This window comes from Papaver somniferum, chromosome 10 (genome assembly GCF_003573695.1).
Source record: "Papaver somniferum cultivar HN1 chromosome 10, ASM357369v1, whole genome shotgun sequence".
NCBI classification, from domain to species: Eukaryota; Viridiplantae; Streptophyta; class Magnoliopsida; order Ranunculales; family Papaveraceae; genus Papaver; species Papaver somniferum.
Genome location: NC_039367.1, coordinates 115146730 through 115162098, shown reverse-complemented (window position 1 = coordinate 115162098; position 15369 = coordinate 115146730). Strand labels below are relative to the sequence as shown.

At 37.4% G+C, this 15369-nt stretch overlaps 1 protein-coding gene across 5 annotated transcripts; it reads right to left on the bottom strand.

Moving 5' to 3' along the window:
- Positions 1 to 1501: 1501 nt before the first annotated feature.
- Positions 1502 to 3946, bottom strand: LOC113318673 (ankyrin repeat, PH and SEC7 domain containing protein secG-like). Of its 5 annotated transcripts, XM_026566882.1 has the most exons (3): positions 2246 to 3946; positions 2017 to 2154; positions 1502 to 1923 (listed from the first exon to the last, which is right to left on the bottom strand). In XM_026566882.1, the coding sequence occupies exon 1, from the start codon at positions 3872 to 3874 to the stop codon at positions 2459 to 2461; it is 1416 nt and encodes a 471-aa protein (XP_026422667.1). In that variant the 5' UTR covers positions 3875 to 3946; the 3' UTR covers positions 1502 to 1923; positions 2017 to 2154; positions 2246 to 2458. The 5 variants fall into 5 exon arrangements, with proteins under 5 accessions (XP_026422667.1, XP_026422666.1, XP_026422665.1 ...); XM_026566881.1 differs by having other exon boundaries at positions 1502 to 2176; XM_026566880.1 differs by having other exon boundaries at positions 1502 to 2154.
- Positions 3947 to 15369: the final 11423 nt, after the last annotated feature.

The window sequence follows — 15369 nt, the reverse complement described above, 5'->3', positions numbered from 1 at the left end:
AAATGTAAAGACTTCATCGGTCTAGTTTTTGCAATACAAATCCTCTGATAAACAATCATGGACCTTGTTTTCAGACTACTTTTGAAAAAGAAAACTCTTGAAAAGGCAGATCCGTCGCGAGAACTCATGAATCTGGATTATTAAGTCTTAGTTTTAAAAGGAAAACGCCTCACGTGCAAATCTGTGATAGATAGCCGTGGCTTTGTCTGCTTTGAAATGGTGTTTGTGAAAATGAAGACCATGAACCCAGAATAAAAAAGGTTTTGAAAGCACGCTGAACCAAGACTAAAAAAGGTTTTGAAAGCACGCTGAACCCAGAATAGGGCACAACCATAATGCGCGTTTAAGGTGAAATCACATGATAAGATAAATCTTTTACCCGGACAAAGTTCCTGTTTCTAGCGCCAGATTGTGAACACATAAATCACGAAGCCATCCACGTGTTCACAAACAATATTCGCATACATCCTAATTCTAGAATTGTACGTCGTATGCGTAACGGGGATGATTATATCGATTCATCGACTCGAAGCCTTCGGGCTTGTCATTGTCTAGTCGAATATTATCATAAATAATGTTCGTATAAAGGAATAAACCAAGAATCAAGTATAAATATAAAACATATGAAGTTTAACACTGAATGTAAGGTGCTGAAATGTAAATGAGACAGATTTACGTGGTTCGTCACTAAGGCCTACATCCACGGGGGTTAGTGTTTCACTATGTACTGAATGGTTACAAAGATAGTCGAATGACTTTAGAATATACATAGGTCTGCGGAGGTAGGGGGATTACTTACTCTTCCTATTTCTCTCTCCTATATTCTCCTATAATTGCTCTCCAAAATCGTCGACCCTTTTTCTCTTAGTGGAGAGGGGTATTTATAGGGTTGGAACGTGGGTCCCATTTCTGAGGTGCCGTTGTAATCTTATCTTCTTGTGCTTTGTGCCTACTACGCAGAGGTCTTCGGCATATGCCGCGGCCTGAGCTTGAATACGAAGGGTTATCCTCGCCTCTTCCACGAGCTGATTGACACGTGTATATCTCTTTGGTATTTAATGCGGGTAGATGGATGTCTGCTCGTGTCAGACAAGTGTCTCTTTGTCTGGTCACATCTGTGTCAGCCAAACTTCCTCTCGGCCATTGATCTGGGATCTTCCTCGGGATTGGGTGTGTTAACACCCAAGAGGTATTATCTGGTGCTCCTCTGAGCCATCATACCTCTGTGATCCTCTGTCCCTGACCGTCAGATCTGCTGACCGATGGCATCTTCTGATGAGATGCTTGTTATCATGTTTTGATGTTTCGCTTTGCATGCCTTCCACGTGTCTCTTTCTGTACACGTGGTGGATGATGAAAGGTGTACATACAAGAACCTTTTTATGCTAATGAGGAAAATCTCAACTTTATATTATGGTGCAGAAAAAGTTTCTAAATCTGTAATCGAATGTATAAATGAGAATAACATCCAATTCTGTCCAAATATTCTGACTGCCTAATGTATGGTAGAAAAAAATGATTTTCAACAACGTTAAATTATTACTGTCACTTTTCATGGAAACTCTGTATAATGTATGGTGGAAAAATATGAATGAAATTTTCTTTCGGAACCTGTTAAGAGTCTTCAATGACAGTTCGCCAAGACATTTATTGCTTTTCTCATACTGAGCTTCAAGAAGGATTGCATCCTAGACAGAGACTGTATTTCGAATTTAGGTCACTATATTAGGAAGTAGAAAGACTGAACACTGAATGAGAAAACATCAGTTTATTACCTTGAGCCTCATGCAAAGACAGGCTCTAAATTAGAAGCTTTCAAGCGAATCAATCCCCATTTTGGCATATGCTTACGTATTCGAGAAAATTCATTCCAGCAGGTCACTAATGAAATCAGATTTAACAACTGATCTTCACAAACAACAGCTGATGGAATTGGAGTTCCTTTATTACTGTCACATTTCATCAAACCATTCTCTACCCATAATAATCTGAACAAAATCAGATTAGGAGCCTTACATAGTTCTTCAGTTATCGGTGGTATAGACACCGACACACCATCGTGGAAGTAAAAGCTAAAGTGGGCATACGTTTTATTCTCCTGCAAGCTTGATCAGGAGAACTCTTGGTAAAAAGAGATTCAAAAATATCAAGTTCCTGGTGAAGATCAAGTATAGAACTGAATTCAAAATACACTAACAAGTAGAAACAATGAACTCTGAAAAAAAAGAAAACTTTGATTCATTACCTCAATCCTCATAAAAGACATGCTCTAAAATATAAGCTTGGTGCCCATTTTGGCATGTGTGGTATACAGTTTTGCTTTGGTAATATTACATAAACCGTTTGCTTTCTCCCTCGCGAAGCGACATCAACATCTCTTGCACCTCTTTATAATTTACATTGAGAGAACAAAAAAGCAAAAAACAACTACGACAGAACCTGACACATAAGTAGAATCTCAAACTAGTTCTTTTTCTTCACATAAAGGGAATTTAAAAGCAGAATGATTCTTAAATGAAGTCAAGTTCAATGGTGACACACCTTCGAGACTCTTCATATTCGCTAAAGCACCTTTTTTTATCAGATACGAAGCAACTTCAGAATGACCGGCTTCAGTGGCACAGTGCAATGGTGTATAACCTGCATCATCAACAAGATCAACTTGAGCTCCGTTACTTATCAAAAGTTTTACGCTTTCCATTTGACCTTTGAATGAAGCTCTATGAAGAGCAGTCCAACCATTTTGATCTCGACTGTTAATTATCGCTCCTTTTTCAATACAACTTCTCAATCCATGAACATCTCCTAATGTTGCCGCTCTATGTAAAACATCGCTTAACCTAAGCAAATCAAGTAAATGAGAATGCCCGTTATCAATTGCAACTAAAAAAGGTGTTTTCCCATCACCATTAATCGAGTACTTCGAATACGAAGAACATTCTAATAAGAACTCTACAACTTCCCTCCGCCCTTCCGAAGCTGCACAATGTAACGGCGTACAGCCATTATTATCAACACAATCAGTATCACCTCCTTTACTGACACAAAACTTCAAAGCATCTAAATTCCCATGAATTGCCGAAACATGAATGGGTGTTCGACTATATGAATCAACAGAATTAACCAAACATCCAAACTCACAAAACAAACCCATCAAATCTACTCGATTTATCGCTGCTGAATCATGTAAAAACCAATCAGTTGAACCATTAATCTCACAACCAGATTCAATCAAAACCACAACCACATCTATATTACCTGAATTAACAGCTGCAAACAACAAAGATTTCCCATTTGATAAATCCCTAAAATTCACATCACCACCAGCATCAATCAAAGCAGAAACAAAACTAGGGTTTCCCTTACCAACAGCATACCAAAGAAGAGACGTAATCTGAGTTTCAGTACAATTACCAATTGCTTTAGACAAGATAAAATTACTCTCCAAGGTCTGAAAACAAGGTTCAGAAATCAAGAACTTTGCAACAAATTCACCAACAAAATAGATGGGTAAGTTTGCATCTCTGAAGATATGAGATGCACCAGGTTTTGTAAAAAATCTGTGGAGATCATCTTGATTAGCTTTACCTGTTGGTAGAATTGTTGTACGAACATGTAAAGAATCAATTGGAGATGAAATTTGCGGGAGTTCTGATGGTAAAGTGAGAAATAGAGTAACATTTGATGAAGCGAGAGGTGAAAGAACAGAAAAAGGTTGACTGATTGAGAATAAATTAGGATTTGTAGTGGTTACAGAAACTGCAATAGACATGGTATGCATAAGATTCGTTAGCTTGAAACTTGTTGAACATTTTTGGTTTGGTTTGAAAAGAAGGTTTAGTTCTTTTGCATCTACTGTTACTAGTCTATCCATGAGTTATTAGAATTGGAGAATTGGAGGAGAAATAATTTGGGTCAAGAACTGAACGATGGAGAAGAAGATTCAAGAAAGGGGGATGGAAACAGTTTACTGTTGGAATTTCGGTGGTTAGTTAATCACTATGCGGGACCTACCTAACTGCTCATATACCGTTGGATTTTGGAAAAATTATGCCTTACAAAGAAATTAGAAACCACATCATTATCTACGGTTAAAGTCGCTTCTTCTTTTGTTTTTTATTTGAAGGAAAAATAAATTTCATTATTTTGATGGGATATTTTGATTTTGGGTTATAAAAAAGTGACCGGAATTGTGTTTGGGTCGCAAAAATATTTTAATTAGAGTTTGGGTCACGAGCCCGTCATTGACTATTTTGACAGTCAGGAAATCTTTTAAATGTGAATAGCAAGGGAGTAGTCAAATGAGATTTTTATAGACTTTTATAGATTTTTTATTTGAGTGAATCCTGAAGACTAGAGATTTTTAGTGGTTTTCAGGGAGTATTTTAGAGAGTCTTTATGACTTGTAGATACACAAAAACTAGATTTGTAAAGAGTTTTCGTGATTTATAAAGACACAAAGTATAATGTCTAACTAAAAATTTAAGGGATATATTAACTTTGTGCCCACAAGATGGTACAACTTTGCGTTTGGTGCCTAACTTTGTCCAACTTTGAGTTTGGTGCCCAGTCAAATGATTGACTTGTTTGACCATGTTGACCATCCAATTTTAGAATTAAAATGGTGAAATGACCAACGAAAAAAAACTTTCGGTTTATTTACTAACTTCACCAAATTAGACACGTGGGTTCATACTGATCGTATGGTCAATAATTGGGAAATGACAAACCGAAAGTCTTTTTTCATTGGTCATTTCACAATTTTAATTCTAAATTGGATGGTCAACACGGTCAAACAAAATTAATCATTTGACTGGGCACCAAACTCAGAGTTGGACAAAGTTAGGAACCAAATGCAAAGTTATACCATTTTGTGGGCACCAAAGTCAAAATATTCCAAAATTTAAAGCATCTGCCGATATTTTTATTATGCACGTAATAATGTTAATAAAAGTACCATGAATACCTAGTAAAATACTTGGTCGTTGTCAGGATAAATCTCATTGTTGTCATATGACTAAGTTTTCTATCATCCCACATTTTTCTATTTGCTATTGAAACTGAATAGACAAACTCCAATATACTTTCAAGAGAATCAACTAGACAGTCAGACTCAATCTAGAGAAAAGTATATCAAAGAGTTTACATCACAATTTCTCAATTCAATCTGCAATCAGCAAATAGGAATTTGCAAGCCCAATTGAATAAGGGAAATAACTTGAACGGTACCAAAGACCAATGTTCAAGTGACAATCAATTTATATCAACAACCAAAGGTTGGATTATCTAATTGATTGATCTTAACGCACAACATGTAATATTTCTATTATATAACAAAGGATAATGCGGAAAAGAAATAACACATATACCAGAATTTTGTTAACGAGGAAAACCGCAAATGCGGAAAAACCCCGACACCTATTCCAGCTTTGAACACCACACTGTATTAAGTCGCTACAGACACTAGCCTACTACCAATGAACTTCAGACTGGAATGTAGTTGAGCCATAATCAATCTCACACTGATCAAGGTACAATTGCGCTCCTTACGTCTCTGAACCCCAGCAAGATTATACACACTTGATTCCCTTAGATGATCTCACCCACAACCAAGAATTGCTACGACCCAAAGTCGAAGACTTGATAAACAAATCTGTCTCACACATAAAAGTATATTGGAATAGATAAATCTGTCTCCCACAAAAATACCTACGAGTTTTGTTCCGTTTTTTGATAAATCAAGGTACACATGAACCAATTGATAAACCGGACTTATATTCCCGAAGAACAACCTAGTATTATCAAATCACCTCAAAATAATATTAATCGTATGGTAGCGAAACAAGATATTGTGGAATCACAAACGATGAGACGAAGATGTTTGTGACTACTTTTTATCTTGCCTCTCGGAGAATCAATCTCGTGAAAATCTTATAAAAGATAGTACTCAATACGATAGAACATGGCAAGATCAGAACACGCAACTACAAAGAAAATAGTTGGGTCTGGCTTCACAATCCCAATGAAGTCTTTAAGTCTTTAACCTACAAGGTTTCGTGAAAAACCCAAGGTTAAAGGAGAATCGACTCTAGTCGCAACTAGTATCACCAAGGAGGTGTGGGGATTAGGTTTCCCAGTTGATAGAGTTCTCCCTTATATAGTTTTCAAATCAGGGTTTGCAATCTTAGTTACCTTGGTAACAAAGCATTCAATATTCACTGTTTAATATATTTCAACCGTTAGATCGAACATAGCTTGTTATACACAAATGAAACGTACCCTCATTTAGGTTTGAGTAACCGTACCAAAACGTGTACACTATGCTGGCTCAACAGTAGTTAACCGAGGTTAGCTATATGAACACTCTCATATCAACCTTATTCATCTTAACCACAACTAGTTCAAATGACTCAAATAAAACTAGTTATAGAGTTGTTCAATTTCTATATTCTCATAAAAGCATACAAAAACACAATTGAAGCAAAATCAGTATGATTCACTCGAATCAATTCATGAACATTATAGCCACGGTTTGCAAAGAATGCATTATTTAATATATAAATGTATTAGTTCATGAAAAAACCGATTTTAGAACTTTAACCACTCAAGTATGCAAACGAGTACGCATACTTAAGTACCCGGTCTGAGTTTGGGTTTCGCCAGTATGCAAACGGGTGCGCATACTTCCAAACACATCAGAAATTTTCGGACCCAAACCCTTCGCCAGTACGCATACGAGTATGTGTACTTAGGTACCCGGAATTCCAAATTACAAGTACGCATACGGGTATGCATACTATAGTTCCGGTCATGGATCACATACATGCAAGAATGCGATTTGAGTAAATCAAAACTGATTTTTCTTCAATTGTGTCTTGTATACTTCTATGAGAATATAAACAATTGGAAAACTCTATAACTAGTTTCATTTGAATAATTTGAACTAGTTGTGTTTAAGATGAACAAGGTTGATATGAAAGTATTCATATGGCTAACTTCGGTTAACTATTGTTAAGCCAACCTAGTGTACACGTTTAGGTACGGTTACCCATATCTAAGTAAAAGCACATTTCAATTTGTGTATAACAATCTAAGTTCAATCTAACGGTTGAAAGATATTAGCTTGACTCTAATCAGTTTTTCATCTAACGGTGAATATTGAATGCTTTGTTACCAAGGTAGCATTGATTTCAAACCCTGCTTTGAAGACTATATAAGGGATAACTCTAGCAACAGGGTAACCTAATCACCCACACCTCCTGTGTGATACTTGTTGCGACTAGAGTCGGTTCTCCTTTAACCTAGGTTTTTCTAAAACCATTATAGGTTAACGACTTAAAGACTTCATTGGGATTCTGAAGCCAGACCCAACTATTTTCTCTATAATTGTGTGTTGTGATCTTACTTTGTTCTATCGTATTTAGTACTATCTTCTCTAAGATTTTCTCGAGATTCAATCTCCAATAGGTAAGATAAAAAGTAGTCACAAACATCTTCGTCTCATCGTTTGTGATCCACGGTATCTTGTTCCGCTACCATAAATTCAAGATCATTGTGAGGTGATTGATATTACTAGGTTATTTTTCGGGAATATAAGTGTTGTGTATCAATTGGTTCATGTTCACCTTGATTTATCAAATGACGGAACAAAAACTCGTAGGTATTTCTGTGGGAGACAAATTTATATATTCAATGACTTTTATGTGTCAGACAGATTTGTTTATCAAGTCTTCGACTTTGGACCATATCAACTCTTAGTTGTGGGTGAGATCAGCTAAGGGAATCAAGTGCGCAGAACCCGGCGTGGTTCAAGAGGCGTAAGGAACGCGACTGTACCTTAATCAGTGTGAGATTGGTTAGGGCTCAGCTACATTCCAGTCTGAAGTTAACTTGTAGTAGGCTAGAGTCTGTAGCGGCTTAATATAGTGTGGTGTTCAAATCTGGATTATTTCCCGGGGTTTTTCTGCATTTGCGGTTTCCTCGTTAACAACTATGTTATTTGTTTTCTGCATTATATTTTTTATATAATTGAAATATCACAGGTTGTGCATAGTTCAATCAATTGGTGAATCCGACGTTTGGTTGTTGAGTGAAATTGATTGGCGCTTGGATATTGGTCTTTGGTACCATCCAAGTTATTTCTCATATTAATCCGGCTCACAAATTTCTATCTGTTCGATTGCAGATTGATTTGAGAAATTGAGATATAACTCTTGGATGTATTTTCCTTAATTGAGTATGAATGTCTAGTTGATTCTCTTGGAAATATATTGGAGTTAGTCCATACAAATTTCCTAAACGAAATATTGGGTGTGGTTGTTAGACCCCCGTGTTTTCAGGATTGTAAGTACTTTTGACTTTAGTTGTTTTTTTTTTGAGATTATTTTCATCTTGATTTTAGGGTCTATGATTCATTTTACATGATTTATTTTAGGAGGGTTTGTTTTGAATTGAAATTATAATTTTTGTGTTTGTTTTTGAGTATTTATGTCAGGTACAGGTCTCATAGTGTTATTGCTCCATTAGAGCATTTGGAAACTTCGCTTCAGGTGATTCAATTTCCCTTACAATTTTTTTTTGTATGTTTAGGTTATTTAGTGTTGTTTAACGGGAAAAGGATACTAGCCATGGTTTTTGGTATTGCGAAAATGAGATGAGTGTTTTGGATGAATTTTGGATTAGGTGCGTTAAGGAGAGCACTTGGTATTTCATCCTTTCAGTTAGTTGTAGTTCATAAGGTCATTTTGGTTATTTGGTATCCTTAATGGGGAAATTTCTCCGGGTTTTGCAAAAATGTGATGGAAGCTTTTGAAATTTGGATTAGGTGTTTTCAGGAGAGTACTTGGATTGGGTATATGAGTGTTGTATGTATGTTACCTTCCTTAAGGCATGAATTCTTGGGATACTGAAAATTAGAGAACAACTTATGAACCACCAAAGTCGTGAATCGTGGTTTCTCAATTAACTTTTGGTTTTGCATTATGAACATGAGCTACTTCGATAAGATAGAGAATCTGTACTGGTTTGTTTGTTTTGCTTATCTTTATTTTTGGTTTATTGCAAAATTTTCTTTGGTAAAGCAAAGTTTTATGTTTGTTTTGCAAAAACAAATAGAAGCAAAACTGGAGCACTCATATTTTTGAGCACTCCTTAGAAGTTAAACTAAATCAGCTAGAACGAACATAAACTTTGTGAGGAGATTCCAGACGAACCAAAAAGGCTGGTCTGTAAATGTGCACAACTTCCTCCTCTTGCCAAACGTGCACCTCTTTTAGCTAGTTCTGAAACTTTAAAATTTAGTTTCGCGTGCATATTTTCGGTCGACCGTCCCACCGTCGCAACAGTCATCTAGTTATATTAATACTTTTCATATAAAATTATGTGCTTACCCTAAGAAAATTATGTAATTACTCTAAAATGTTAACATTAAATGCTACAAATGTACATAAGAAATTTAACAATCAGGTATATTAATGGCCATATACAATCCAATATGCAGTATCCACGTCCAAAGTGAAAAATATCAAACGTGGCGCTACTGATACCACCCCTCCTCAAACCAACATCGGAAATAATCCTTTTTTTGATCGGTCTCCTGAAGAAATCAGAGAAAATCCACCTACTATAACGGATCTCATGAAGATTCAGGAAATTCTCTCTAAGAATCAAATAGACATGGCTGCAACACAAAAGGAGCTATGTAATCATCTCAAGAATCTCACAAATAAATTGTCGCACGAACAAGCTCAGCTCAGTGCCAGTCAGATAAAGAGAAATGAAAAGCCAAAGAAGACCCTCGACCGTTGATTCTAACGTCTCTCCAGTCCAGATTCCGGAAGATGATGAAGTTGTTGCAGACAATCCACCAACAAAGGAATCCACGAGTTTCATCACTCGTGAAGATATGGAACGCCTTTTGGAGGCTCGAGGAAAAGACAAGACATGTGTCCATCGTCACCAACCTCCAGATCCTGTTGCTACACAGAGGATCCCTCTCCCGAAAGGCTATACTTATCTAACGTTCATACTTTACAATGGAACGGGGAATTCTCGAGAACATGTTTCTCGATTCCTGGAAGCAGTGGGTGAACATGAACACAACCATGTTTTCCGTCTGAAGGAATTCTCCAAGTCTCTGACAGGCAAAGAATACACCTGGTACAACAACATCGCTCCAGGAAGCATCACCATTTGGGGAGAAATGGTTAATGCTTTCTACCGGAAATATTTTTTCGTCTTTGAACAAGTTACTCTCTCAGATTTGGGAAGGATATTTCAGAAGAACAACGAACATCCGAACGACTATGTGAAAAGGTTCAGAGTCCAAGCTTTGGATTGCCATGATCTGAATTTCACTGAACAACAACTAGTGGACTTGTGTAAATGGAATGATCCCGGTCTACAGAGCTTTACTAGAGAATCTGTGATTCCAGACTTTCTCGGAGCTTCATGAAGCGGCTAAACGGTCAGCAACCACCACTCCAACCCTAATGGAAAGATCAAAAGCTACAAAGGTCGAAGAACCGCGAGAAACTCGAGGCAGCACCAGGCATCTGATAAATAAGCATTACAATCTCCAACCCTCCACAAATGTTGTTGCTGAAGGGAGCAAAAGAAAGGATGATACAAAACACAAGAACGCTTCTCCAACATCCCAAGCCCCTGCAAAAGCATTGAGGAAGGATAACCAAACTCGAAATGCACAAACACCAACTCAGCATCAACAAAACGACCAAAACTGGACGTCTGATCGTCCAAATCAGCAGTGCTTCATATCTTTGTGCTCACGGGATGACACTCTATCTTATTGCCAGAGTCCTTATCCGGGCATTTGCTTGTACATGACATCATTGGAGCAAATCGGGTATTCTGGAAATGCCTTTTACGACTAAGTTCAATTACTTATCTCGTCTACTAGAAAATCACCATCCAGTGCTTACTGCGGAACATGACTGTCCCTCACTAAGCAGAGGACTTATGTTGATGGTGGATTTTCGATAAAGGATAAAATCGTAAAATCATGATACTGCATGTTCCTGACCTGGATTCAGGAATGTATGTGAAAATTCATATTTCACGATCCGTGAACCATTTCACGATCTCTGACTGAGCGAACAACCTCTCAGAGCTATGATGAATATGTTCCTCGAAAATCCTCTCAGCTGAGCTTTCGACACTTCGTACATTTCATCATCACCTCTACATATAATCAAAATGATTGGGCGGCTCCTAGACATATTGCATGCTAGTATAAAGCCTAACGTCTTCAGGACGTCACACTATTTGTTGTTCCCTGACTATGTAGAGAGAACATGTATAAAATCTATTAATGATTGGACGGATCCTAGATATATTGGATGCTAGTATAGAGCGATAACATCTTCAGGGCGTCACATTATTTGTTGTTCCCTGACTATACGCCCCCAATATTCAGAACAAGTATGATGCTTCAATTATCTCATACCTCGATTCTCGAATAAACCCGCTCCTAGACATATCGCATGCTAGTATAGAGCAATTCAGAGATTAATTCTAGCGTGTCATTCATCAATTGAATTCCTAGAAAATAATTTATTTATCTCATTACTCCGTTCAGTGGCTAACTCTCAGCTGGATTCCATGGATTAGTAATAGATAATCATCCTATCTCATTACTCCATTTCATGGTTGATTCTCAGCTAAATTCCATGGATTAGTAATAGATACTCAATTTATTTTATTACTCCGTTTCATGGCTGATTCTCAGCTGAATTCCATGAATTAGTAATAAATATTCACTGATCGGGATTCTGGGCCACCACCGAGTAAGCCCCGAGAAAATGGTGTGAGTGTACTTAGCAATAATGCACGAACGAGCACCCGAATGCACGAACGAGCATTCAGAAATACAGACAAACAAGGAAACCTATGCAAAATAGGGAGAAAATAATATTAATAAAATAATAATGAGGCGCCTAGGTGGACCGGGCCCACCGGCCGTCGTCGCCGGTCCCGCACCTCCTCCTTTATTTTATCTTATTTTATTATTTTTCCTAATCTCATGAAAACTCCTTCATTCGAGCAAACTTCCTTGTTTGAACAAAACTCTTAGTTTTTAGACGATGAAAAAATAGTAAAAAAATAGGGAAGGGTGTCACGGGCCCGGGCCACATAGCCGGCCGGCCATGCCCTAGCCGTGACCGGTCCCACACCTTATAATCCCTTATTTTCTTCTTATTATTATTTCCTTCATCTCATGAAACTCATTCGTTTGAGCAAAAAACCCTAGTTTTCATATTTTCTCAAATATTGCTCAAACCATCAAAAAGCCAAAAAGTCAAACGGTCACATGACCGACTAGGCTACTCACGACAAATATTAAAATATTATTATTTTAATATTATCAAAATATTGGTCGTACGAGCAAAGTTCTACTCGCTCATTCGAGCAAAATCGAGAGTTTCGGTCAAGATCATACTCTTCTGAAAATCCAAAATATTGCTCAAACGTGCACCAGAAAATGCAAAATTCTCAGGACTGAGACACAGACGCTATAGTGACACGGGCATGCCACCTTGACCGACCAAGGTTGGACCTTAGGCTTGCAAGAAGCCGGTCCCATACTCTTTCACAATTTTGACCAATATTTTGATAATATTAAAATAATAATCTTCTACAGTTCATAATTGGGTTCAAACTCTTTCCAACCAACTTGAAACTTGTTCAATCGACCAATAGCTGGTCCCATGACCACCAATGACCGGTTTCATATCCCTTGGTCGGTCCTCACCTCTCCATAATTAGGTTTTATTGCCTAATGCTCAGACGAGCACTATTTTTCAATAAATAATTAGACCATCATTTAATCATCCTTTCATCAACTGGTCTACAAAGGACTTTGGTGCATGCTCACTCGAGCACCTGGGAGTTACATGTCCGGCCATCATCCCTTGTGGATGGTCCCTCTCTCGCTCAGTAATTGGTTTTCAGTAAATCATCAATTGATCAACAATCGATCAAAATTAGGGTTTTGAACTGAACGCTCTGCAAATCATAATTATGGGCAAGTTCAAGCATTAATAATTTTATGTTGATCCATCAATCAATATATTGATTAATTATATAATATTCTGTCCAGCTGCTAATATTTTATTTGGTCGTACTGCCAATATTTGCTCAGACGAGCAATATTTGTTCAGACTATCAATATTGATTCAACTATCAATATTCAGTAATTTATCAAATGAGCAATATTTTCTGAGACAGACAGTAATATTATAATATTTAATAATTCATCAATCGAGTAATATTTGCTCATGCTATGAACTATACACATGTCCCAGAAGACATGTTCAATCCATGAATCATAGAGCATTCGTCAATCATTCTCGACTCAACAATACTTAGACTCGTCGTCTAATCAAGTCAACAACTGACTAATCAAATACACGTCTGCCTTGCAGCTCCACATTCGTGAGACATCAATCTTGTCACATGGGGGTATATTAATTAGGGTTTTGGTCTGGCGGCCTACGGCACGTGTGTTCATCCACGATGAGAAATGTGAGTAAGTCGTGCAAGCATTTGAGGGAGTTATCAAAGTAGTGGGTGGACAATCAACCAAGTCTCTGCACGAACCGCAACTAGTTTAACCACGATTTTCCACTTTCCCACTCTTTCACTCGAGCAACCGTCACACTTACCGGAGATCAATGTGTCTACATTCTAGCAATATAAATAAGTCTCTGAATTCATAATTGAGGACAAGACTAAAAAAGTTCGTCTAAACCAATAATTCTCAGTAACTCTCAACAGAGCAGAATTCACTCAATCATTTAGAACTTATTCTTTATCTGAACCCAGTTGTTCGTGAAACTGGAAGAAACCTACAACACATTCACAATCCTTGATCACCATTGATCTCACACACTTCTCAGCTTCCCTCCTACAGATCGACCCTCTTCCCTCTTTGGCCATTTCTTGGTTTAGGCCGCAGTCCTACAGATTGATCTCTCGAACTCAAAGCACTCCCGTGCAGTGCATCTGTTTGAGGTTAAGCAGTTTTCTCGATAGAGGAGTCTCCGTCCGCGCGGCCGTCTCTTCACTTCCTAAAAAACCAGCAAACCGTTTTGCCCCATCTACAAACACAAATAATACGTAATCAATCTAGGTAGTTTAAGTCCTTATTGATTGTGAAAAAACTTGTTCTTTTTGAACTCGTATCTTGAAAGATAAATTACAAGTTTCATACTTGTTAGAATTAGGATCCTCTTGATTTGGATACGACTAGATTGATCTTGGATATTGATTTATGAGATCGTCCAAGAACTTTTCTACACAGTCAGGTTCACGGATCTCTTAATATAGACATATTAATTGTGGAAGAAAAAGAAAAACACTTATAATACTTATTGTTTAAGGATCTTTAAATTAGATCTTCTTGTAATTGTATTTCGTCCATATCTATGAAGCACGTACACGGATACAAGACTCGACGCGACGAGAATCTGTAATTTCTCAAATTACTAGGACACAGATACGTAATTAGGTTGCCGAGCGAAGCGAGGGAAGACTCTATATATGGTGACTTTGTGTCAATGTGGGACATGACTTTTTTTTTTCAATTTGACACAAAAAGATTGGAATTTTTCCTGGATGAAAAACCAAAAATTCCCCTCTGGATAAAATTTTTCTTTTTATCATTTAGACATTTTCGCAAATAAAATAGTAGATGTTTCAAATGAAAAAGAAGAAAATTCGGGTCATAAAGGTTGCGGGATCGAATCCCGACCACCTCCAAATGTTAGTTTTTTTTTTTCCTTCTTCTTCTTCCTTCCTTCTCCTCCTCTAGATTCCCACTTTGCACCCCACCACCATTGATGCAACGATGAAGAGTAGTTTCGAGCTTGCACGACAATGGGTTTTGATTCGAGTTGTGAAGAAGATTCAGTTTCAGAAGGGGATCTAAGATCGTTTTCGGTGGGTATCTGAGAAGAGATGGTGTTGAATATGATGGTTTCTGAATCAAGATTGAGCCGAGAAGAACAAAGAAACTTGGGTTGTTTCCAATTCGAGTTATACATGAATCTAAAAAGGGTTTGAATTCGTTCCCAAGAAGTGAAGATTAATGGTGAAGTTAGGGTTCCTGAAATCGAAGAAATGGTGGTTGTGCCGATTGCGAAATTATGGATCAGTTTGAATCCGTAAAGGAAGAAATTGATACAGGAGGCGGAGATTCAGATGAAAAGGATTGTGTCAGTGGAGCTGCCACTGGACTGTAAGTACTTTTGATATTAGTTTTTTCTTTAGGATTATTTTCATCTTGATTTTAGGGTCTATGATTCATTTTACATGATTTACTTTAGGAGGGTTTGTTTTGAATTGAAATCA

Coding starts and splice junctions, on each gene's coding strand:
- LOC113318673 (XM_026566881.1), bottom strand. CDS start 3,874: ATGGATAGACTAGTAACAGTAGATGCAAAAGAACTAAACCTTCTTTTC.